This window comes from Mustela nigripes, chromosome 12, assembly GCF_022355385.1.
Source record: "Mustela nigripes isolate SB6536 chromosome 12, MUSNIG.SB6536, whole genome shotgun sequence".
Classification (NCBI taxonomy): domain Eukaryota; kingdom Metazoa; phylum Chordata; class Mammalia; order Carnivora; family Mustelidae; genus Mustela; species Mustela nigripes.
Window position 1 is genome coordinate 26,277,168 of NC_081568.1, and position 26,511 is coordinate 26,303,678.

The 26,511-nt window shown below is 45.0% G+C and overlaps 1 protein-coding gene across 1 annotated transcript in view; it reads right to left on the reverse strand.

Annotated features, from left to right (window-relative positions):
• Positions 1-3,610: 3,610 nt before the first annotated feature.
• Positions 3,611-26,511, reverse strand: part of ADAMTS12 (ADAM metallopeptidase with thrombospondin type 1 motif 12) — a 298,247-nt gene continuing 275,346 nt past the window's right edge. The window contains exons 21-24 of the mRNA XM_059416968.1: positions 25,691-25,867; positions 22,308-22,451; positions 15,595-15,748; positions 3,611-7,246 (exon numbers count right to left, since the gene is read on the reverse strand). Coding sequence (XP_059272951.1) covers positions 7,068-7,246; positions 15,595-15,748; positions 22,308-22,451; positions 25,691-25,867 — 654 coding nt within the window. The 3' untranslated portion in view covers positions 3,611-7,067. The remainder of the gene's footprint in view (positions 7,247-15,594; positions 15,749-22,307; positions 22,452-25,690; positions 25,868-26,511) is intronic.

The window sequence follows — 26,511 nt, forward strand, 5'->3', positions numbered from 1 at the left end:
CCACCAAAGCTTTATTGACTGCCAGGAAAATTGGACTAGCAGGTAAAGAGCCTTGGTTGGGGTGGGGGGGGCGGGTACTGTAGTGAGAAACTGTGTAGCAGACAGAGGGGGAGATGTTCTGTGGGATTTTCATGGCGGCCAGAATGTAAGAAATCATCCTGTTACAGACTGTTGGAGCAGATTTGACTCAGAGAGACTGGATCAGGCCTTGCATTTTCCCACCAAAAAGCCCCAAGGCAGGAGAGAGGCCAGGGGCTTGACCGAAGTGATCCCACACAGGAGGAAGTGCCCTTGGAGTTTCCCGTTTTATTTTAAGGATTTATACTTCATATGCTACAATATGTATTTTATTTTATAAAATGCTTCCCTGCTCCCAACTTTGCATCACATCGACAGTTCAGAAGCATCATGCTTTTCCTGTGGTTTAAACAGCCCTCAGACACCCAGACTTAGGCCGACAGCCTCGTTCTACAGAAGAGCTAGCCACGCGACCATTCCTTCCACTTTCCCAGGCATCCTCTCTGTGTCGGGCATGGCATTAAGAACCGGGGGGATAATGACGAATAAGAAGTGACTCTGCCATCAGGGAGCTGATCATACATTGGGAGACAGAAATGTAAGGGAATGATTGCCCAAGACTTGCCCAAAGTCTACAACCTGGCGGTGGAACAGAGATTTACATCCCGTTCTGCTCCCAGTGTAGTCTGTTCGCTTCCCACCACATTGCCTCCCCTTCAGACACTGGGAAGACCCCAGAAAGAGCTGGGCATCAGGTGTTAGTAAAGTGGAAACCCTGGGCTCCTTAGTTTCAGCCCTTGGGTCCTGTATGAGAGGGTAGTTCACAGGACACCCAAATACCATTCCTAAAAATGGCTTGAACACTTCAAGTGCCCATAATTAATTGTTGATTACTAGCTATCATGATTAGTTTAGCTCTCTGTGTTGTTTCTGAATGGATCACCAAGTTCAGCTTCCAGAATAATCTTTCACCTCTCAGTTGCTAAGACTTTGATATGTCATCCCAGCTCCTTCACTTGACACCAACACATTTTTATTGAACAAATACTATGTGTTAGACAGTGAGCTAAGTTCCAGGAACCAAAATAACAGAAATATTCTCCTCCTCTTCAAACGGCTGCATCTGGAGGAGGAGCATGTTCATAAAAGAATTGTTAAGCAGGTCCCTGGTGTCTGGAATTAAGAATATAATTAGTGATGGTTTAAGAGTTAGTTTTCACCTGGATCTGCTCCTACATATCCTGTAAATTCCTGATCGTTTGGGAACAACAAGAGAATCCCTCCTGTGGACTAATTCTCCTAATGACTTTCTCCCACACCTCAGTGGTTTCTTATTGGCATTTAGGCAAGAGCCATCCCCTCCCCTATTGCCATCAGCTGGCTGATGCCCGATGCCCAGCTCCAGCCAGACTGTGCTGCTGCTTTAGGAATCCCTTGATATGACCTTGACCCCAGGCACCATAGACCATCATTGCAGAGGCTACAGGCACCACCACTGAGGACCCCCTGTCTGGGCAACAACCCACAAAGCTGGAGATGGAGGTGTTCCAGTCTGTACCAGCAAAAGGATGGGGCCTGGCCTTGTCTAGGGAAAGCGTGGGCAATGTTTGTTTGGAGAATGAGCACAGTTGCAGGACTACTCTCTCATTAACCTCTCTCCGGTCTTGTTTTTTACTATGCCTGGCATATCTTATCTTTGTGATCTTTAAAAAAAAAAAGTCATATCCTCACTTATGATTATGGAAAAGGAACATCTTTAGATATTGCCTTCTCTGTTCCCCTCACCCCCACACCTCTTACCTTCATGCTACTCGCTACTCTTACCTCTCTTCCGTAGAAACAAGAGGACTCAGTATTGGTGGTATTGGGACCTTTCATAAAAGAATTGTTTTGGGACTTTCGTGATTTGGGGACTTTTGTGATTCCCTTGTCCAGAGCTCTTCCCAGTGGAAGAGGGAATGCTGCTATTGGTGGACATTTAATGGCCATGGGTACTTTTAACGGGTTAATGGGTTGACTGATCCATCTCTCCCTCTCTATCTCTCTGACCCCATCCTTCTTGAGCCAGAAACTTGGAGGTATACAGAAGAATAGGAAAACACTTTTCTATCCGCATCCAAAGCATGGTCTCCAGGTCAGCCTCACCTTTAGTAAAGTAATTCACTAGTAATTCAGTAATACTTCAGTAAAGTAATTTAGTAATACTTTAGTAAAGTATTTCGATATGACTTATGTCTGTTCAGTTTGGGTAGAATACTCAGTTGGAGGTGGAGGATTATTCCAAATCCTCAATATGTCATTTTTCTATTTTATTTGCTTTTGGTTTATTGTCCCTGGCTCTAGGATTGGACACCTGAGCCCCCAGGGGCTGATTCAAGACTTTTCTGGAGCGATGGTCACTACTCTTTCTCTCCTGCAACATTAAGATGCTTTTTCAAGGAGATGTGCTTTGAATCCTGATAAACATGTTTTCTTCTTCAGAGGTTCCTGACCCACCTCGTCAGTCCTTTCATGAGTTCTGAATTTTAGGGAGAGCTCAGTTTCACTCAACCCAGAAATGCTGCTACTCAGGCCAGGGTGATCATTGTTTAAGCGCAGTTTTTCAACTTCAAACTATTGACATTTTTAACCAGATAATTCTGTTGGGGGTGGGGCTGCCACATGGAATGTTTAGCAACAATCTTGGCCTCTCCTTCCTAGATTCCTATAGCACCCTCTCCTCAACCTCCTACCCCACAAGCTGTCAAAATTAAAAATGTTTCCAGACATTGTCCAATGTTTCCTAGGGACAAAAATTACTCCTGATTAAGAACTGCTGTTCTAGAGAAAAATAGGGTGAGGGAGCAGACGAGTGTCTCGGGCTTTCTGGCGGGGTTAGTGTAGGTCTCGGGGGGTGGGCAGCATCTGAGCTGAGTTTTGTAGGATAGGAGTTACCTAGTCATCACAGAAATAAGAGTTTTTAACAAGGAGGTGTACATGGCCCTCTGTGAGATCTTCTTGACCAAAAAATGACTCCTACGACTCCTGTGTATGACTCTGAACATGCTAGGAACGGCCTGCAGCTGCTTGACTCTTGCCAGGCTCAGTGTTACTCATTCCAGCTGAGTAAATTGCATGTCCTCATGGCCAAATTTGACCTTTGCTGGCCATACTTGCTATGCTATGTACCATTTTGGGAAAAGGATTGGATTTCCAGAGCAAGATTCTCTAGAGGTGGGTTACTTTCTCTTAAATGTTAGGCCTATAGGTTGAATAGATTGAGGAAGTAGGTTCTGCTGGGAGCTGCAAGTCTGATTACACTGAACCTGGCACTGAGAATTCTGTGCATCAGTTCAGATCATCTTATGATGGATCATGTCTGTTGTATAATCATTCATGAGAAGAGACCTATGGTCCACCTCATCTGGGATGTGACTCATCCGGGGACATAATGAGCTCAGGGTGGAAGAGGAAGGAATCTTCATGGAGTGTGGGAGGAAGAAATTGGCATCCTCCTCCTCCAGTTGCTGAATCCCACGTTAACACTGGTGGGTGGTGGGGGTCTCACCACAGGAGTAAATGAATCACATGGAAACATCAGTGAGTTTAGCCATTTATTAATGCCACTCAATGGCAGGCTATGATTACCATCAGGTTTTAAGTACTGAGGTCCCCACCAAGGGACCCCCTAAAGTGGGCCTGGCAAAGCAGCACAGCACAGAGATGCAGGGAGAATGGATGGGTTGGGCCATACACATCATACAAGCACTTTGGAGGACAGTCAGAGGAAGAACTGAGCTCTGCCAATGATGTGGGTTTTTTTTTTTTTAATATGACATAATTTAAAATTCTACTACTAATAACAACAATATCTGAATTAGCCTTACAACAAAACAGGAGTAGCATCAAATATGTTGGCTAAGTTATAGCACCAGGCAGTTCATGTCATGTGGTTTCTCCCCTGAAAGTGAATCGTTGTCACTGAGCACCAGATACTGTCCCCTGGTTTCATCTGAAAGTCAGAGGGAGAAGAGCTGAGACCTGCAGTCTCTGGGGTAGCAATGTGTAGCTCTCAGGGTTTGAAGGATTTAAGCCAATTGATTGGGAAATGATTGTCTGAAACAATGTAAATCTCCCAAACTGGTTTCAGAAACTTGATGGAAGTTATCCAGAAAATTCACTAAACATCTGAAAGCACCACATTGGATTGCTTGCACCAAAAAAGCCATCATACAACAAGTCATTCCCACAAGGAGGCAACTGTAGTATCCACAGAATGATTTCCCTTTCTAGAAAAGTATTCCTTAGTCCCTTGAAATAAATTAACCCACAACTTTTCAGAGAACAGTGAACTCTACCAGGGGAAAGGCAGTGTAAACCAACCTTGCCTCGAGAACCTTGCTATATCGAAGCACCAGACTGTGTGGTGGCCTCTTGGTTCATGGCAGATGGGTGTCCAGTGTGTTTTGCTACACCTCTCACTTGCTTGTTCAAGGTGGGAAGAAGAGAGGACATGTGTTAAGTAAACCAATGATGTTGCTTTTGTGTTGTCCCCCATGAGCACCGAAGAAATGGTAAAGACACTCTCTAGGTTCTTATCTTCAGAGTCTCCCCTCTCTGATTACAAGCATAGGGACCTGTCCGAACCCTGAGGATCCAAAGATGAGTGACTGTCAAGGAAATGACTGTGTCAGATGACTAACAGCAAGGCTATTTCTAGCCTGGAGTCCAGAATGACAGAGGCCACACAACGATCCCAGAGGGCAGCCTCCACACAGGAAGGGAATGTGTGGGATGCATGATGAGGGGCTAATTTCTTGTCTTTGAGAAACTGGAGAAAGGCCTAGAATGGAGATTCTGGGCAGAACCTCCTCACACATCTATCATCTTCACCACATGGGTCATAAATAACATAGCCCATTTTGTATATTGGGGGATATGGCCTAGTTGAGTTTGCTGAGAATCACTAGGGATCCGGGTTTGTTCCTGAGTTTTGAAAGGCTGGTCATATCCAGGTCTCTGATGACATGCATAAGCCTCTGATAGCTAGTACAGTACCGGGTGAAATAACTCGGGCCCGGGGCTGACACTCAGTGCCCCCCCGCCACCGAAAGTCCATACTCCACTCTAGGAACAGTCTTTGCAAACTGCGTCGTTAGAAAAAACCAGGTTCTCCCTCACCGTTCACGTCACTAACCATTTAAGCCTCTCCTCTCTAAAACCATCGTGTCACCAGAGACTGTTATCAGCCAGCAGTGTTTGCCTTTAAAGACAGAGAATACAAGAACCTCATCATCGGGAAATAAACTCCCTCACTTCAGGTAAACATGGCTGTTTCTGTCCTGTTTTTCTTCTCTCTTAAGTTCCATCCCAACCTCAGTATTTTATTTTCCACAGGAGTTTACCAGAATAATACACATTAATGGCTTGAAAAAAAAAATAAAAAGCACATCATATTAACAATGTTAAGCTTCTAGTGTCCAAGCAATAGAACTGGCATTGGCCGGCAATACCGTTACATGTTTGACAGACGTGGATGGACTCGTCCACTTGTACATCCATTTGTGTGTTTCTATCAGTTCTGCACCCTTCTAGATATTAGCACCATTTTCAATAGCACCATTCTGCTGAACGGATAGGTAATCCACGGGAGCCAGGGGACTCTGTGCTCCACGGGGAACAGTAAGTGCAGTCTACTTGTGTATGAGCCTCAGCCAAGCTGCTCGTGACCTGAAGGCCCCATCCCCGCCCCCCATCCTCGCTCTCTGTAAATGCCTCCCTTGACAAACCAGGAAAGTTGCCTTGCATTTGAGACCACAGCTGCCTAATCAGTGGTGAGAACATCCAGAACAAGCATTTTCACTTTCATTTCACTTTTTTGGACTCCTCTGACTTGCCTGCTCCCCTAAGGGACAGACCTTCAAAAGTTAACTACTGGGTATACTGGGGTCCTATTTAACCTCGCTTGGAGCTATGTATTTTTTTTTTCTTTCTCAAGACTGAAGTTTGTATTAAGTTCTTGTACTTAATACAGTTTACCTGGTTCTCTGAAATATTTTGATCTTGAGCCCCATTTTCTGTCCTGGGGTAGGCAGGAGTGTCTTGCAACCATGGATTTGACTATGGCAGCAGTTGTACGTGAACCCCCAGTAAGAGAAAGACAGTTGGACCTCTGAGTTGATGACTGAGGCAGGGAACATACTGGAGAGGAAAAGTCAGATGGGAAGACTCCTCTGTTCTTCCCCAAAGGAAAGGTCTTTGCCAAGAAAGTGATAAGTATAAAGGTCTGTGTTTCTTTTCTTACACTGGCAAGAAATTAATTTCTGTTCATTTCCTTTTTAAGAATTTCCATAGAAATTATCTTTGAGTCAGAATGTCTTCCCTATAATTAAGCTAAATCCCTTACCTTTATTAGTTAGAGTCTATAGTTTCTGACCATTTCCTCTTTCCTCTTCTTCTCGTGTCTCCAGGCCATCATGGGAGTCTTAACAGCCCAGATGATGAGTCTACGGGGACTGAGTGATACAGCCAGCACCTTCTCTCCTTGTCCCAGTTGTGTACTGACTAAAGAAAGTTGCCTTCGCCTGGATGAATTAAAGGAATATTCCTGAAAGCTCTTCCATGACATATTAAACAGCATCTTCTTCAAGTAGGGAGGAAACAAAGGAGGATTTCACCAAGGTAAATTAACAAGACTGTTTCCTGGATGCATGTGGTTCTATTTCCAGATACTCCTGAGGCAGTCTGGGAATAACCTGGGGTCTTTGTTTTTACTTTTAAGGGGGAAAAGACATCAGTCACTGACTTACCTAATTTGGCACCTTTCCCAAGAACCTGTCCCAGGAGGTGTCTGAACTTCCTGGATATCTCACCGGCCTATCAGGGAGTAGCAAGCACTGTCATCCCATGCCTTCCGCAAAGCCATTCTGTGGCGAATAAAACACTGGATTTCGTTTTGAACCAAAGTTGAACCCGAAAAACTTCAATGAAGTGGTCCCTGGGGCTAGAACACGGGGGAGTCAGTCAGCAGGCAGCTGTGGTCTGTGGTGGGGGGTGGCTTGCTTCTGGACTTAGAATGCTTTGGGGTTTTTGAGTGACTGTGGCTTTCTTGGCCTTCGGGTGTGGACGACGTGTGTCTGGGAACATGTGAGGCAGCACTGAGCCCTCACAGTGGGTACAGAACATTTCTTCATGGTTTTCAGTGTCTGGCAGAAACTGGTTGATAAGTTGTCCTTGCTACAAAGTAAATCTGTGGAAGGACAGAAAAATAAGAAAAAGAACATAAAAAAAGAAAGATTATCCTTTGTAAGTGAATGAGCACAACTTCTATGAATGGAAGATGTTACAGGTCTACCCAGAAAGGCTTCATAGTAATTCATAGTAGTTGACACCCACTGAATGGTGATTATGGAACAGACAAGGTACAAAGTGTTTGTGTTAAACAGAATTATCAGTCACAGTGCTTCACTCCTGTGCAACATAGCTCCATATACGTTCCTACCCTTGCCATGGCGGCCTGGGCAGGGGGGTGAACACTTCATAGCCTGGCTTTGGCTTCAGTTTAATACTTGCTTTGGACAATGTGGTATCAGTAGAGATGATCCCTACAGGGCCTTGGGAAGTGCAATGTGGTGAACCTGTCCTGACGAGCTTCTTCTGTCCCCAGGAGAAGGACCTGTTCGTGCAGCTAGTGGACCGCGGAGGATGGGAGACACAGGGAGCAAACCTAGACAGAACCTCCAGCTTGCAGCCAAGGCCAACCAAGGTTAGCTGAACCTTAGCTGACCCACAGATGCTGAGCTAACCACCCATAATTGTAGTTTTAAGGCCCTGGGTTTAGAGGTGTTTGGCTCTGCAGTATTTTCCTGTGATCGTTGAATGTAATGTTTCACAAGCATTGCTTTCCGTAATCTCCCCAGCAGGGCTATCAGGCCAACAGGAGTCTTTCCATTATTACAAATGAAGATGGTGAGCCCTACAGAAGTTAAGGTCCTACACAATGTTTCCCAGCTGGTAAGGGGCATAGCCAGAGCTCAACAGAGACAATGTTGACTCTAGAGCTTATGCTTTTATCAGTCATATCATTCAAAGCACCAGATGATAACCCAGCTAGCTGAATAGCCAGCGGATTCTGAGCAGAGGATACAGATGTATGAAATGTGATCACTGCCCTCCAGAAATGGACCGTGTAGGTGAAAGAACAAAACATATGTAGATAATTCCCACAACAAGCATCCAGCGAGCTACCTAGAGTCTAATCCTTGTTCTACTCTGACAGGTCTAAGCAAGTAAGTCCCTCATTGTTTTTTCTCCCCCTTGGCCCTGATTTCTTTATCCATGAGGTGGGGACTTTCTCAGGGACCACCAGCACACACATTCTGGGAGCGATACTCAGACCGGACTAGTCCACGGACTCTTGAGCTGGAAGGAACTCACTAAGGCCCCGAAGAGAAGATTTTCCTTCTCTAAAGTGAAATTGTTTCAAAGTTTGCCTGAGTGCCTCTCCGAGCTCTGGTTGCCTTGCTTTTTCTTTTTTACAGAAGAGATTTGAATAGTTTTGAAGAAAAACTTTTTTCACAAATTGAAGTAATGTCCTCTTTATCCAAAAACCATGAAGGTATTTTTTCTTCTTTATGTTTGCTTGTTTTGTTTTTCACTCTCAGGTCATGAAGGCAAAAAAGAAAAAAAAAGAAAAAAAACTTTTAATCTCCTCAGAGCTCATCATTCCCTTGACACCACTTTGTTTTTCTGTGAAGAAACAAAAACGTATTTGGTTAGCTGTCAGAGTCCTATTTTGTTTGCAGGTTCAAACAGCAGTTGGGATTTGGTAACACACAGTGTTTGTAGAACCCAAAAGGTCTTCACTGTGGATTCTTTTCTTCTTCAGGCCTCTTCTTTAAGCCTATTACAAAATCCAATCGCTCCTAAAATCCACAGGGAAGTTTCTTAGGTGCTCTGCTTCAGAAGGCGTACATGTTTCAGCCAAGGATTCCTACCATGACTTCTGGGCCAGGTATCGTGTGGGTGGCTGTTCAGAGTGAGGTGAGAATTCCTTTTTAGGATGCTGGCTTTGGAGCAGGACCAGCATGGGTGCCTGGTGGCACAGACCTGCTGCAATTTCTTAACCAGCATCTCCTGAAGCCCTTGTGGGTGGTGGCTGGAGGAGAGTCAGGCGGCATAGCTCTCTGCCCCACAACTCCCTGACGTGAGTATGGGAGTGCTCTGGGGCTACTTCAGGAGAGGAAGAAGACAGAGGCAGTGTCAAAAGTCAGCCTGCCTTCCATCTCTTCATGAAGCTTCTTTTGGCCATGCTGGCTCACATGGATCCCTGCTGTTTCAGTCTCCAAACTTGTATTATTATGTAATATTTGCTCAAACATGGTACTACATTCTATCTTGAACTGTTCTGTAAATGGTGGTATGAGCCTTTTCTGCTAAGGCTCTAGTATGATCTCTCGAGGGTGTCTACCATTCTAAAAAAGGCTTCCTAGAGGTTCCCAAAGTTCTTACCTGTTGTGGGCTGAACCGCATCCTCCAAAGTTTAAGTGTCCCCCAAAGTGGCAGTGGCGAATGTGAATGTGACCTTATGTGGAAATGTTTTTCTTTTTCTCTTTTTAAAGATTTTATTTATTTGACAGAAAGAGAGAGAGAGAGAGAGAGAGAGAGAGAGAGAGGCAACACAAGCAGGGGGTGTGGGAGAGGGAGAAGCAGGCTTCCCACTGAGCAAGGAGTCTGATGTGGGGCTCAGTCCCAGGAACCTGGGATCATGATCTGAGCTGAAGACAGATGCTTAACGATTGAGCCACCTAGGGGCCCCACATGGAAACAGTTCTTTGAAGGTATAATAATGATGTAAAATAAGATGAGGTCACAATAGCGTGGGCCCTTATTCCTTAATAATGACTAGTGTCATTATAAGAAGAGGAGGAGAGACCAGCACACACAGTGAAGAGAAAGCCATGGGAAGACCCTGACATCAGAGGGAAGCTGGCCCTGTGCGGACAGAGCGAGAGACTGAAGTGACCCAGCCACATGCCAAGGAGAGCCAGGGACTGTCAGCAACGAAGGGAGGCTAAGACAGAGAGCATGGCCCTATCAAGACTTTGATTTTGAGCTTCTGGCCTCCAGAAGTGTGAAAACACATTTTTGTTGCTTTCAGCTCTGTAGCTCTTGGTAGCTGGGTACGGTAGCCCCGAGACAGTAATGCGCCTCTCCCTATGACAATAATCATAACTGAAATACAACAGATCGTGCACTCACCCCACAGCAGGTCACATACTTCCTCTGTACTATTTCATTTGATCTACCTAGAAATGTACTTATAGGTATGGCTCTTCTTTTAAAAACTGAGGGTTCTGAAAAGTCTTAGTAACTGGCCCCATGCTGCATAGCTGATATGAAGTTGTGACTGGGTTCCGAATGTTGCTTCAGGGAAGGTTCCCAGGATGCCACCAAGGGAATGAAGCTCTTGTACTGGCGATGGGAGATGGGGTGGGAAAGGGGCCACATGGACAGGTCTTCCTTGAACACAACCTCTTCCCTGGCTCCACACAGGCCCCCAGCTGTCAGGTTAGGTGACACGCATGGGACAGACGGAGGCTCAACCATGCCTTGTGTTCTTGCCTAATCTTGCCTGAACCATGAAAGAAGGAAGCCTGCTTTTCAATGGTCCTCAGAGTCGTGGGAGCATGCTGGGTCCTGGGCTCTCCTGCTTGAGAGTGGGGTACTCGAAGGAAGAACGGATGTGGTGGCCTAAATGGGGAGCCTGTGTTCCAGGCCCATGTCGAGCAGCTCATTTAGACAATGACATGAGCCCAACATCGTGGCATGGCTTGACTGCACAGTTCTCTTTCTTATTATAAAACAATGAAGGCTTGTTGTGTTCATCAGCACACTGGATCCCAGCCGAAGCACACACAATGCTTGTAATTAGGGGCAACTTGGAGAGGAGATCCTAATTTGGCTCTGCCTGTTCAATAGAAACCAAGCTTGGAAATTTAAAGGGACAGTTAAAAGCTTGTTTCTTTGTGGTCAGCTGTGTCTAGGCTGAAAGGATAATGTTTTGCCCACAAAAGAAAGTTGAAAAACAATTTCAATATTGCTGACAAATACAGTTTCTGTAAGAGTTTGGGTTCTTTGAGGCCAAGAGCTGTATTTTACTTATTTCTGGAGTCTCAGTTGTTTTTTTTTTTTTTTTAAAGATTTTATTTACTTGACAGAGAAATCTCAAGTAGGACAAGTAGGCAGAGAGGCAGGCAGAGAGAGAGAGAGAGAGGGAAGCAGGCCCCCCACCGAGCAGAGAGCCCGATGCGGGACTCGATCCCAGGACCCTGAGATCATGACCTGAGCCGAAGGCAGCGGCTTAACCCACTGAGCCACCCAGGCGCCCCTGTAGCCTCAGTTTTTAAGCACTTGTCTAGGACGTATCTTGTGATCCTTTATATTTGCTGAATAAATGAAAACATGAAATCCTATTCATCTGAAAGAATATTCCAGAATAGAAAGTTTGCTGACTCAAATGTTCATTTGTACCAACTCGGGGTCTATGTACTGTCCTTATTACTTTCTTTATTCTTTTTCTTGCCTTCTCTACCCCTTATTCCTTAAATTTAAAACAAAACAAAAAAACAACAACCAACCTAGGAATAGTGGTGTATATGAGTTTTGCTTTTGTTTTTTAATCATTATGAATGTAATGCCTAGAATATAGTAAATATTTCTGGATAAATTAAAAAATATCTTAACCTACTTAGGGTTTTACTATGTACTCTCTACTATGGAAATGGTAGTTCTGATTTAGAATTTAAATCATTAACAACTTAGATGGCATGTAAAGGAAATAAAATGGCCTGGAGGAAGGCAAACTTTACGTGGAATTCATTATCTGATATTATAAGATGGACACAGGGCATATGTTTATTGTGCTGGCTGGCTGGCTGACAAGATTCCAGGCACTAAATGCCTTACTTTCAAAGCATTTTAGAGGACATTGGGGTAAGAGTGGGTGGTGGGTTTTTAAAATCAAGGAATTTCTTGATGCTACTCTTCATGTTGTTTCTATATGAGTAAGCATGGCTCGGCCTTCAAGAGAAGCTCGTAATTAACTTTTGTTGCCCTGATAATTGTTGATGAGTGGAATTCATTGCTATTTATATCTGTTGCCAGCCAGCTGTTAGTCATCATCTTCTCAGTGTGAGATTTCAAGAGAAGTCATACCAAGTATGCATTTAACCTGGTTCTGATTATTGAAGATTGCACTGTCCAGCAATCAAACAGTTAAAGACCATCTACTTAGGGTGCCTGGGTGGCTCAGTTGGTTGGGTGACTGCCTTCCTCTCAGGCCATGACCTTGGAGTCCCAGGATCGAGTCCCTCATCAGACTCCCTGCTTGGCAGGGAGTGTGCTTCTCTCTCTGACCCTCCCCCTTCTCATGCTCTTTCTCATTCTTTCTCTCTCTCTCAAATAAATAAAATCTTGAAAAAAAAAAATCTACGTAGAATTTAAAAATAAGAGCCCATAACACTGGACGTGGTCAATGAGGCCTATATTGCGGCTTCAATTTTGTAAAAATCAACACAACACTGATGGGTTCTAGAACCTTAACATTTTAAAAACATGGTACAATAGAAGGTTATGAGATGACATAAAAGGAAGAGGTTCTCAAATTTGCCCTTTGGCTTCTCAAACATTCATGTGCGCAAATCACCTGGGAATCTTGTTTAAATGCAGATTCTGATTCAGCAGGTCTGCAGTGAGGCCTGAGCTCCTGCACATCTAACAAGCTCCCAGGTGAGGCCAAGGCAGCCAGTCCACAGACCACATTTTGAGTAGTAAGAATCTGGAAAACTAAAACTTAGTTACACCTCTGAAAATAAACCCTAGCACTTTTCTTAAGAGTTTCAAGTAAGGTCCATGATGGCCATCCTCAAATGTAATTTGTTCGGAAAGTAACTGCACATGATAATCACTTCCACAACATTTTCTCCCTCAGTGTATTGCATTCAGAATTTCCAGCTCAAAACCCCCTCGTGGTCTTCCCATCTGTGTAGGAAACCAATCACAAGGCACTCCTACCTAAATGATTCATGGGCCTATCAACAAACACATCCCAAACAGAACTCATTTCTTTTCTTCATTCCCAAACCCACTCTGGGCATAGGACGACCAATGAATGGTAGCTTCCTCTATTCAGTGGCCCACGTTGGAAATCTGGGCTCATCCTCTCTCATCTTCCCCCTAGAACAGAGTCCTGCCACATCTCCCCGTCCATTGGCTCTTGAATCTACTTCCTTCTCTCCACCTGCATGTCTACCACACCAGCTTATATCACATCTGTCTCTGGTGTGGGGGACAGCTGTGTCTACAGAGTAGTCTTCCTTGTCTACCTTTCAGTGGCATCCAGCATGATATTCTCATCTCCATACCCTTGTCTAGAATATTCCAGTGCCCCTTTGCCCCTTCTGCCCTGAAGATAAACTCATTGGCATGTTTCCTAAGCTCCAGCTTTCCTCTTCAGTCCTACCTTTTCTAACTTCCCTTGACTTTCAGAGAGCTTGAGTTAGGCTTCTGCGCCATGACCTTGTATTCTTCCTGCTTACTGCAGAAACCGAAAGTCTCTCCAGGAACCTCCTGCCTGACCCGTCTCCTCATCCTTCACTTCCTCCACAGGCCTTCCCTGCTCTCCCCAGTTTGCAGTCAATGCCTTTCCAAGAACTCTTGTAACATCCTTACTTCCCTTCTCAGTGTTGCTGGGTTGCGGCTTTGTTTCTTGACTGACATTATGTTTACATGGAGTTGGTCAGGGTCTAGCAAATATGTGCTGAGGAAGAGCACGATTTGCCAACAAGCAACCTCTAGGGAAAATCTTCTCGGGTACGAACTCTAATGGTGGTCTCTGTGGAATACCCACCCCCTCAGTCCTTGGAAGGAGGCAAGAAATAGATTCACAGACCGCAGCCTTCACTACCTCTCATCCTGAAGAATCTTCAGAACACGACTACCATTGGGGACCACCAACATGATGGTTTTCAAGAGTTTTTCTCTGAGGTGCTGCTGTCTAGTAGTCAGCTCTTGAACGAGGGGCAGAGTAAATTCAGCCTGACCCTCTAAATCCTGATCTCAGGACTACATCTAAAAGAGGCATTCTCTACTTTATAATGGATGTTAACTATCAAAAAAATCCTCTCTCCCTACCTAAAAACCTTCTCTCTAGGTTTTTAACTTAATTTAAAAAACCCTCACATATCAGTGAAGCCCCAGACACCAATGGAATAGACATTAGAATTCATGCTCGGACCTATTCAGAAAACTGTTAGTCTATTGAAATGAAGTAAGGTGCCCGAGGGAGGTAATCGAATTGGTTTGTTGATGGAATTTTTTCTTTTCAAACCCACTCAATACCTGCTATTTAAAATCTTCACAATACCTCTACAAGGCCTGTGTTATTATTCTCCTTAGAGCCAAAAGGAAACAGGCTTTGAGCATTACATAACTTGCCAAGGTCACAGAGATAGAAAGGGGCTGCTAGGGGACCCACACCCATTGCTGTCTGATTCCAACACTGGATTCCTTCCAACCCCGAGAGAGCAAGGCCTGTGAAGAGAAGGCGACCTGGCCTGAGACTCCGGCTCTGCCATCAGCCCTCCATGTATTCACGAACAGGCCTCTTAATCTTTCCAGGTTGGAGTTCAACACACTTAACATGACGAAGGTGACCACAGGTCATTCAACCTGGGAAGCTTTCTGAAAGTGGAGGTTGGATGTAGCAGACGACACGGATGCTCCCCTGCTCAGGTCTCCCTCCTCAGATTTGTTGGTCTACTTTCATGTGTCACCCCCGACCCCCTTCCCCAGTGCCAGCATCCCTGTTCTTCAGCTGCTAACACCCAGAGACGCTGGCTCCTTTGGAGGAGTGCCCGCAGTGTCTGCTGGAGCTCATTTGTCTCTCCATGTGGAGAGCTTTTAACCTGCGAATTCCCTTCCCCTGGGGTGGCCCTTGGCCTGTGGCTGAAAAGTGTGGGAGCGTGAGGGTCCAGCTCCAGGACCTCAGGAGCAGAAGGCTCTGACGCACAACTTACCCCCCGGAGCTCTCCCTTGGGACCAGGCTGAAGCAGTGGCCAGGCTGTGATTTCTCCCTCTTCTGTCCTGCTGCCCCTACTCCCCTCAGGGTCTCCCTCAGGAGCTTTTCCGAAATGGATCCCTTGCACCGAATCTGCACCTCAGAGCTGTTTTTGTGGCGCCTGAGCTAAGCCGGCAGTGCGGCATTGACAGGGAGGGCCGCTCGGCCCCTGACTGGTTTCCTGAGAAGGACGGGCACGTCTCTCAGACTTTTCTGACAAAGCAGAAGAGATTCTCATCTGTGCAGGATGACATCAGTCTGAGTGCGCTCCGAGGCAGGAAAACATAGGAGATAACCCCTCAAGGAGTTAGAGTCAAACCTCACCAAAGTGATAGCTTGCTTTGAGTGGAGCTGGCTGGCCTCTTCAGCATGAAGATTCCTGGCACCAAAGGGGACTAAAACCATCCACAGTGAATTCACACGGGACACCTTATTTATGAAAAGCTCTCGCCCCGCCCAGCAGTCATCCATTCACCCACCGTCACGCTTCTTGCAGGCCTCTTGGCCACATTTTCGGAATTCTGGAGGTTTGGGCTCGTGATCACACAGGCATTGGTCTTCAGTCGTATTGTCCTCTGAGGAGACACAATGGACGGTCCTCTTCTGAAAGCCACCCCCACAGGAAGCGGTGCACTGAAAGAGAGGGGCATGCAGAGAGTCACAAGTCTTCCCCACGGCACGACAGGATTGCTAACGCCACTGTGCTCAAGCAGGGGAAAGTCTCCATGACCAGGAATTGTCTCGAAGGAGTCAGGGCATAAAGCACTAGTCATCTGGAAATGTGAATTGAGGAGGAGTCTACACTACTGACTGTGGACTGAATTCGGCTTAATTTACTATGGGGTTCCCTGAAGAATGTAGACAAAGGTGGAACAGCAGGAAAAAAATAGAACAAAATTTCATGTCTAGGTCCTGGTGCCTCAGAAATCCAGCTTCTCTGCACTCATTTTGACTTGGGGCTGGGAATCAGATGTGAGGAAAGAGAAATGAGAGAGGAAAACCATGGAGGGTTGGAGAGAGAACGTGGAATGGGCCCAGCTTGATCTTGTTGTGGCCTCAAGCCACACAGGCAAGAGGGCACCACAATGTCGTGAAGCAGCTGCCCATAAGCCGAAGGGAGTTCTCTGGCCTGCAAAAGTGGCCTGTGATTTCTGGGGCTGTGAGAACCTTTGTCTGTACTTAGCACATATACTCTTAAAAAAAAAAAAAAAAAAAAAAAAAAGAAAAAGTCTTTTTATTGTGTATATCTGCAGAACATAAAATCCACTTTTTAAACTGTTTTTAAGTACAGTATCCAGTGCCTTAAGAGTGCATTCTCACTGTTGTGCAATCATCACCTCTATCCATCTCTAGAACTTTCTCATCTTTCCAAATTGAAACACTGTTTCCATTAAATAAGAACTCCTCCATCTCCCAGCCCCAGTCTTAACCCCTGGCAACCACCATTCTATTTTTTGTATCTATGAATTTGACCTTTGTAGATACCTCATCTAAGTGGGATCATATGATATTTGTTCTTTGGTCCTTGCTGATTTCAATTAGTGTAAAGTCTCCAAGATTCCTGTATATTATAGCAAGTGCCAGAATTTCATTTAAGGTGGTATGATATTCCATTGTCTGTTTATACCACACTTTGTTTACCCATTCATCAATCAATGGATACATGGGTTGCTTCCACATTTTGGCTATTGTGGACCCCAGATACTCTAATGATTAGCATCTATTTCGTGTTTTATTACTTTTAGCCTTTTCTTTCTTTTATAATCAAAACCTCCAAGAGGGCAGAAACCAGTAAGAAACAACTACTGAGCTCTGCAACAGAGGCCAGTGGGAAGAACAAGGGAAGTTAATCAGCCAGAATCTGGCAAAGAGTCCTGGACCAGGATGCCAGAGATGGGCTTTTCCACTTACTTTACATTGTCCTGGATCATTTACTCAACTTCTCACTTTCTTTCTCTGTAAAATAATGCTGTTAGATAAAGTAAATGACTTCCTTTCCTGTTCTTTTCTCCTAAGGGTCTGATGGAGCCAGGCTGGGCTGGTACTGGGTGCTGAAGTGCTCTAGGCCCTCTTGGGCAGAACAGATGAAGATGGAAGAACTAATTCCAAGCCAAGCACAAAAATAAGCAGAGAGGTCACTGTCTATGCATTTATTACTCAAAGAAAATGACTTGTGAGTAAAGAAGATGCATGAATTTATGTTGTACTTTATTGGAGGATTAAGCAGGAACCATGGTGGCTAATTTGGCTTTTGTTAATGGTAGTAATACTGTGAGTTTGGGGGTTTAGAGAGAAGCTACACCTCTCTCCATACTCAGTTCCGCTTCTTTTGGAACCAGCAACAATAGGGAATCTTGGTGTAGAACTGAGCATCCCAAAATAAGGATGGGGCTAACGCTGATTAGCTGAACTCCATGCCAGTCTCATTCAGTCCTGGATGCCTATTCAATCAGAGCCCCGGGTTTCTCTTCAGCTTAAACTGGCCTGTTGGGAAATGTTGATTCCCAGGGTTCAGCAGGTGACTAGCAAAGATTCACCCGTGAGAAGCTATAAATCTCTGGTTCACTACCACTCAGCCAACATGGATGGCATGGAGATCTATGAAGAGGAGGAACCACTAGAGGTCTTAAAACTAATGTAAGCATCTTTACTGAATAATTTTCTTGCACTCACTACTAATGCATGGTAGGCCCAGTTCTAAGTGCACAGGAGATATCCTTGAGTTCAGTCATGGTAACAACCATGGAAAGTCAGATTTGTTTGCTACTTCTGCTGGTGTAGAAACACCCTCCTCTCTCCTGACTTTTCTTTGTCTTGTAGCATTTAATGGGCATGGAGACTCATGTCTTCCTAATCTGAAAATTTTCTTCTACTATTTCTTTCATCACCTCATTTCTATCCCATCTCTATTCTCCCTTTTTGGAATATTATTTTGATATTGTATCTCCTGGTCTGATCCTCTACTTTTCTTATCTTTCATATTTTCTGTTTGTGCTTGTTCTCCTTTTCTTGAGAGATTTCTCCACATTATTTTCCCAATCCTTCTACTTACTTTTTTTACTTTTGTTATTCTAAAAAATTTTAAGTTTTTCTTATATTCTCTGAATAGTCTTTTTATATAGCTGTACTAGGAAGCTAGGTCATGGATGTCATCTCTTGTTTCTCTGAAAAGATATAGTTTGTTGGTGGGGGAGAGGAGTTTGATGTTTCTTTCAAGGTTTCTGTTCCTTGGGGTTTCTTTTGTTCTGTTTGTTATTTTGTCTTTGGTGTGATAGAATTTTTTCAATGTCCAGTAATCCTAGGCTATTGACTTACGATGAGGTACCTGTGAGCTGACTAGAAGTTTCATGGGTGGCAGCACTTACTGAAAGGTAGCTTTATATGAAGTGATCGGGAAGAGATCTATGTTGTGTGGGGTTTTTTTTTTTCTCTCGAGGCTAACTCTGTCCCCTGCCTTTGTGGAGCTCTATCAAGGAAAGGAGGACAGTATGTACTGTGTATATTTTCACTTAATCAATGGTGAGAGAAGTTCTTTTGTCCTCACCAATCATGACTGATTCCAAGGTCTATCATGGTTTACTTCTCCAGCAAGAAGACTTCTATGCTGTGGTCAGGAAAGATCTTAAGAGCCAAATGTCTCTCTTTACAAACTTTCAACCAACTCTCATCCCCCAACCCCCAACCCCCTCCCATGTCCCCCCCAACAGCTGCCTCAGAGAAAATCTCTGCTATGGACAGTTCTTGGCTTTCTCTACCATGCTAAGTCAACTTTAAGTTTGGCTATCTGCTTCTAGCTTCCAAAATTTTATTGACTCCTACGATATTGTGTCCTGTTCTCTTGTCTTTGTGGATTTGTGGCACTTTTAATTTTCACCTCTTCTATTTAATGCAGTTTGGGGAACAGAGGCAAATGTATATGTTCAACCCATCTGCATGTGTTACTTGCACTCTAACAATTGGCCTTTTTCACTTAATTATAGGAACTGGAGGTCAAGAGCAATCCCAAAGGCTGGTTTGGTAGGTGCTGGCCACCCTTCAAGTCCCCTCATCTTTGACATGCACAACTGATGACTTTCTGAACCATGGCTCTTCCAGGGAAACTTTAACTCACGTCCACTTCCAGGAGGCAGTTACCTCTAACTCACTCTAAAGAAATTTTGAACTTCTGTTGTTAGTAAGTTTTACAACTCAGAAATATGAGTCTACCTCATTCTTAAAAGGGATGAACTATAACAAATTAATAGACTGACCAGTTCTATCAGAGGATATTACGTTATTTTTAGGAATTGCTATTACAAACACTATGGCAATGAACATCTTTATCGTCAGCTAGGATTATGTTTGATGGTATATTTGTGGGAAAAATTGTTATAGGTAGAACTGTTGGGTGAGTTTATGTATTTTAAGTTTTTCCATGATTTTAATGCTTTCTGCTCTAACTCCAGAAGATTATTATAATTGAAAATATGTGCTGGAAATTGAAGAACAACAACCATACAAAATTTCATTTTGCAACCTGGATGCTACCTGAGTGCCAAAATGAGAAGCAGACTGCATTCTTATAGCAAAGTGGGCTGTTTTTGACAATTTCATCTTCTCAGTGAGTTCCCTAAGAGCAGGATATGCTTCACACATCATTACTGTAACATTTGCTGGGCTATCATTATCTTTCCTGCCAGAAAGAATATTGGTCAGCTTTCCTTTACAATGAAGAACGAGGTACTAGAGCCTCAGGGAATTGACAGACGTACACATGTCCATCTGTAGTTGTTAATCTTCTGTGGGATTTTGTATTCCTGAAGGGGGCCCAAATTTTTAACATGTTCATGATAGTTTATGTTACATCAATTATCTTCTAAGGATCACATGGATTTGTTATCCATGGTTCCAGGATATATTTTTTTAAAGGTTTTATTTATTTATTTGAGAGAGAGAGAGAGAGAGTACTACTCGGGGGATGGTCTGATGGAGAAGCAGACTCCCTGCTGAGGGGGGAGCCTGACATAGGGTTCAATCCTCAGACTCTGGGATCACGACCTGAGCCAAAGGCAGAGGCTTAACCAACTGAGCCCTCCAGGCACTTCCCAGGGTATTTTTGAGGAGCCTAATCTGCAACATGCATTTATTCACTAGGTATTATCTTCTCAGGTTCTGAAATCAATGATGGATGAAGAAATTCAGTTTTAGAGTAACTGAATTTCTAGTGAAAAGAGAAATGAAGTAATTTTCTGAGGGAGATACTGTGAGATGCCGAAATATAAAGTGATTAAATTACATTTACATGAAAAAATTACAATTGCACGTGACACCAGTGTCTCTTTCGGTCATTCATCAGGAAGCAGCATTAGATGCCAGTAGAAATAGGGAATTCACAGAAGGTACTACGTGCGCTGGCTATCTAATGAAGTGGCTGACATCATTCTTCTTTGCCTCCTGGGCATTTTTTTAAGCTATGAAAATAATAAACAGTGCATTTAAAAAATATTTTTGCAGGGTAAATGATTCATGTGCAATGTCCCTTTAGCAATAATGAATCATCTTGTTCTTCCTGGCTTTGAGTGGGTGATATCCAGAGACCAGCACAACCTTGAGTTGGATGTACCAGCAGAAGCCTTTTCCAAGACCACATGCCAGCAAGTGAACTGATCATGGGCGTGCAGGAGCCACCACAGCGTTCTGAACAATGCCGATCAATAAGGATATAGCAGCTGCAAAATATCCGAGGGCATTATGTGCAGCAAAATACTATGATGGCCTGTGTCAGAATAATCAAAATACACAAGAACAAGGCACTTTAAAAATATTAATGGTTGGGCGCCTGGGTGGCTCAGTGGGTTAAGCCGCTGCCTTCAGCTCAGGTCATGATCTCAGGGTCCTGGGATCGAGTCCCACATCGTGCTCTCTGCTCAGCAGGGAGCCTGCTTCCGCCTCTCTCTCTCTGCTTGCCTCTCTGCCTACTTGTGATCTCTCTCTGTCAAATAAATAAATAAATAAATAATTAAAAAAAATATTAATGGTTGAGGGATTTGTATATCAGATCCTCATGGCTCCCCGTCTTCCAGCCGTTGGCCTTTGATCCGTCCCCACTGAGGTGGTAACCAGCTTCATGAAAGCACAGCCCAACCCACGGGCCTGCACCTCCCATGTCCATGCTGTGTGCCTCTCACCTCCCGACTCTGGGCTTTTCTTGTTGAGACATGAGACACGGTGGGGTCTTCCCATTGCCCACACGTGAATAACCCAGGATGACAGGGGATATTAGTCATCTGAGAGGACACTTTTTACCCACAATCCCCAGAGATAGGAGCCAATAGGGTCATCTCCTCCCTTCCTGCCCCCAGACAAACGACCCTAAGAGGCAGTAGTTCACACAGGTTTTAGAAGACCTTCTTTTAAGAGCAACCAGTTGTCCCTGACCCCGAACAGCAGTCATTTAAGACAAGAGGTCAGTCTGGTAACGTACCACCTTATATTCAATTCCCCTCCTTTCCTGTCTCCTTCCTCTTTCCTATCACCTCCACTTCCTTGACGTGGTATCAGATTTGGCCTTAAGACTGTATTTTCTAGAGAATCCAGGATATGACCCATCAGATTGATGGCAGAAACTGTCTATGGTAGAATTTTCTTCATTTTCAGTGTCACGGATACAGTTATTTACATAACAACTAAACTTTGTGACAACAATAAATCTTTTCCCTATTTGCAGTTTAATTTTTTGTTTGTCTCTCCATCCAACAGGCTGGCTATCTGGCAAGCTGATCTGTGGTTTGACAAGATCTGAAACTCACAAAATCAGGCTAAGCCTCAAGCTGCAGGGTGTATCCACTCTTGATTGCTTCAGGACAAGCCCCAGGATCCAAGGTGCTGGGACCCAAAACTGTCTTTCCTTAGGCTTTCTGCCTCTGGGATAATATTGGTATTTGATCTGTTGTCTTCTGACAGTATTTGAACCTTTCTCTTCTGAGTTCATGACATAAACACTGGCCACACATCAGCTAAGGATGAACTTCTAGCAGATTTAGAGGTATTAATGGCAGAAGAGTACCAGAACTAAAATGCACAGAAACCCTCTATAAACCAGTGGAGATGCTGAACATTGACAATGAATATATCTTACCTTTGAAATCAAAACAAAACAATGCTATTTTTTAAAAGACTAAAATAAATAGAAGGGAATGTAATTGACTCTTACCAGGTCCCAGTTCCCAGCGACCCAGTGACAACAAGGGTGGCTGTTGCAGGGGACAGTGGGTGTGGGCCTTTTCTTCCAGTCACAGAGACCTCCTGGGCAAGTCACTGCTCTCTCCTGAACTCCGCCTCCACAGGACCTGGAACACTGATGTAGAACAGGGACAAGTTTAGGTAAAAAATCCCAGAGTGACCTTTTCAGTGATAAGGGAAGACCTTTTTATTATCATTTTTGTTGTCTACAGTGCCAATAAGAATATTAGTGTCTATATTAGAATCTGTGCAGGTTCCTTATAACGACTACATAACAGTGATGAATCAAAAATTAAAGAGAAAGAAGGAAATTAATAAAGGACATTCTGAGGATCTGAAGAGGAGAAAAAATAATCAGAAGATGCCACATAGTTCAATGTAACATAGAACTGGAGGTCACACAGAAGGAATTCTGGTTAAAAACCTGAATGAGTGGTCCTTCCAGAATGGACATTATGTTATCTGCATTCTGCCTTCTGGAACAAGTATCTAGAAACCAAACTGTAAAATGTAGATGTCTTTATTATGATCAGCTCCAACAGTGCAAACAGGGAGCACACATTTGCAATACAGTGTTGTTCATCTCCTCTTGAAATAGGATTGAGTCCTCCTTTCCCACTACAAAATGTTTTAGAATTAAATGGGTCCATGGCTTTGAATAGGGGCCTGGAGAGGTTTGGCCTGGGGTCTGATCCACCAACTGTCATGCTTGCAAAAGTAAATTTGAGATGACAAGCTGGATTCCTAAAGGGAGACAACTCCAAAACGTGTCAGATTTTTGCTCACTAATATAATTACATAAGATCATATTCTCACTTTCCTACAGCTTCTAGGAGGAAATTACATTATCCACCAAGAAGCTTTGAAAAGTACTTTGAAAAATCTTAATTATGCTATGGTAACAACAACAGCAACCACAAAGCAATTTATGGCTGGCCACATCTTGCCCATTACGTTCAGGCACGACGTGAGCGGTGGTGTTCTAGAAAACGCAATCATGCAATCAATGCTTTCTGCTCACTAAAAGAACTGATCTATTACTTTCACGATAGTCCAACTTCGAGGGTCAACATGTTTTTTCCCCATTTATTCTATAGGAGGAGAGAAGAGAAGGGATGCCCCATTTCAGATGGGAGAGATGGGGAGGGTTGGGGACCAAACCTTCCATGTGCTCTGGAAAGGAAGGCGGTAAACCACAAGTGTAGGATGCAGAATTAGCATCAAAGCTTACAGAAGAATGTCCCCCCTCCCTAAAGACACTTCCTGTCTACATGCCAAGCAGCCATGTGGCCTCCTGAGGCTCTGGGTCAATACCTGTGATTTCTGGGACAGCACTCACCACTGTCCCTTCTTTCTCCTTACCGGCTCAGTTCTAGAATCTATGTAGCTTCCTCACAACCTGCACATGGACATATACCTACAGGTGTGCATATATTCAGAGCCATCTGGCCATGTCATGTCCCAAGAAAGGAGGTGAAGAAAGTATACGCTGGGGCTTCTCCAAGTGTGGTCTCTGGACCAGCAACTGTAGCATCTTCTGGGTACTTGCTAGAAATGCAGAATTGAGGCCCCACCCTGGACCTCCAAATTGGACACTCCGGGGGTGGGGTCCAGCCATCTGTGTGTTGACAAACCCTCCGGGTGATTCTCAAGTGTGCTAAAGTGTGAGAAGCTCTCCTGCAGAGACATCCCCATAGCAGAAAGGCTTCTTCCGTGCTGGTCGTCTGGGCCGTCGGACATGTCCAAGGGGGCCCACAGTATTCTCAGGATGGCAGACTGTGAGTGCATACAGACAAAGCAGCCTCATGCGTAGTCAAGGCAAAGCACAAGGGTGCCCAGACCTTCAAAAGCTCCAGAGGAACACTCAAAATGATTTTTGCATTTTCCATCTCCCTCAGAGGGAAGTCTTTCAATTGTGTGGCTGGCTTGAATGAGAGTACTAATTCCAAAAGGAGGGTGGCGGAAGCCCTTGAGGGAACAGCTCCTGACTGGGGCTCCCAGGATACATCTTCTTCATTATCAGAGGGCAGATCTGATTTCTCTTTAGAAACCTGCAGATGCACTTCTCTCACAAGGCCCCTCTGCAAATCCCTGGATTCTGAAAGCTGTCACCAGGTTCATCATATGTGGAGAGCTTGGAGGTCCACAGCATGAGAGGAGCAGGCATTTTATGTGCTCTAGAACTAAGCTGGTAAGGAGGAGAAAGAAGGGACAGTGGTGGCTGCTGCCCCGGAAATCACAGGTATTGGCCCAGAGCCTCAGGAATCAACATGGTTGCTTGATATGTAGACTGGAAGTGACTTTGGGATGGGGGGACATTATTCTGTAAGCTTTAGCACTAACTCTGTGTCTTACACTTGTGGTTCACCACTTTCCTTTCCAGAACCCGTGGAAGGTTTGGTCTCCAACCCCCCTCCCCGCCCCCCATTTCTGGCAAATAGTCACTGATTCACTCCTTCTCCTCAGTTCACTCTGTTCAATGTTGACTGGGCGGATTTCTGTGGTAGAAAGAACACAGGCACTGGAATCTGCCTTGTACCGAAACTAACAGCCCACCATTTATTTTCTAGTTGTGTGAACTCATGTAAGTTTCTTAATCTCTGAGTCTCAATTTCTTCACCTATACCATGGAAGTAATAAAGCCTACCATTCAGGTCGCTGTGAGTGTCACACCACGTATCACGGGCAAAACGCCTAGCCCATAGACATACTCCAAATATGCTGGGTTCCTTTTTTCTCTTCTTACTGTGCACAGATAAGGTTGGGAGCTGCCTGGAGCTGTCGCGGTATTTGTCTACTGGCAAACGACATCATCATACTTCACGGAAGAGCAATCACTTCACTTTTGTGTGCTGAAGTAGGACAAAGACCCAGAGGAACCTGGGCCCTCACAAAGCAGAGGGCACACACAGGCACAAACACACTTCCTTTTATTTGTGTGAACAGCAATCTGGGCACTGAATTGAGAGGTGGAACTCTAAAATACACTGTGTGTGGGAAGGAGCTGGCCATGACCCCCAGCTCAACCGCAGAGGCCTAGCAGAGGCATGGGAGGCTCTGCCCTCAGGGGCTTTCATCAGAGTGGTCTGTGAGCATCTCCCTGACACGGACCCCAGTTCTGCCCATTATATCCACTGGGAGACTGGGTTGTGCTAAAATGCTGAATTGTCATAGCTGAAGCCACACAATGTAGTCTTCAAGTTCCTATTCGGCCTCCTGTGTGGACAGTTCGGGGCCACTGACTGGAGGCTGGTCATTGTCATAAGGCACATGCGGCTTCCCCTGACTTCTAGACTCGCAAGGTAATGCAGAGACTGATGCTGGGGCTGGGGATGAGGTATGTGGAGGCCGTACCTGGTTCCAGGGCTCCACCTGCCACTCTTCGCAGGGCTCCACGTTGCAGCTCATGCTCAGTGGGGGACGAATGCCGGCCAGGAACTGGCAGTGAAACGGCCTCAGGCTGCGGCGGTCCAGGCTGTCCACACACTGAATCTCCCGGATCTGGAAGCCCCCGCTGCAGTTTCTGGAGCACTGCACGGAGGAGACAAGGGGGTTACACGAGTCCCTGGTGTCAGGCTTCCATTCCCCTGAATTCCAGGGGGCTTCTGCAGAGAACCATGAAGTTCCAGGCTTCCAGGCATGAAGAAGGGGCAAGTCTAGCTCAAGAGACCTGCTTCTCTCACAGGCCCTGGAGAGGAAGTCATCCAAGCAGCTCCCAAACATGGCATCTCAGAAAATACAGGCAGGGATTTATAGGAACTGAATGGCAAGTCCTGTTCTGTCACTCGCTTGTCATAAGGCGCTGGGCAAGTCTCAGAAACATTCTGAGCCTCAGGCGCCATACTTGGAAACCGGGATGTAACTGTGTCTCCCAGGGCTGTGGTGAAGATCACGGACCCTGGGGTCGGGTGTCTACTGGCGCAGCGTCAGCCTCAGTGGGTGGCCCGACTCTCTGGTGTGGAGTCATCCTGGGTGAATGGGGCTGCTCACGAGGGGATGACTCTGCCAAGCCATGCCCACCTCTCCCTCAGAATCCTGCCAAAAACCTGTTTGCTCCATGACTCTGAAGGCAGGATGGGTCACCCATGGTCATGTGAAGGGCCTGAATGAGGGAAATGACTGGAGTAACTGCCCAGTGGTTTGGCTCACAGGAGCGAGCTTGTCTCTACCGCCAT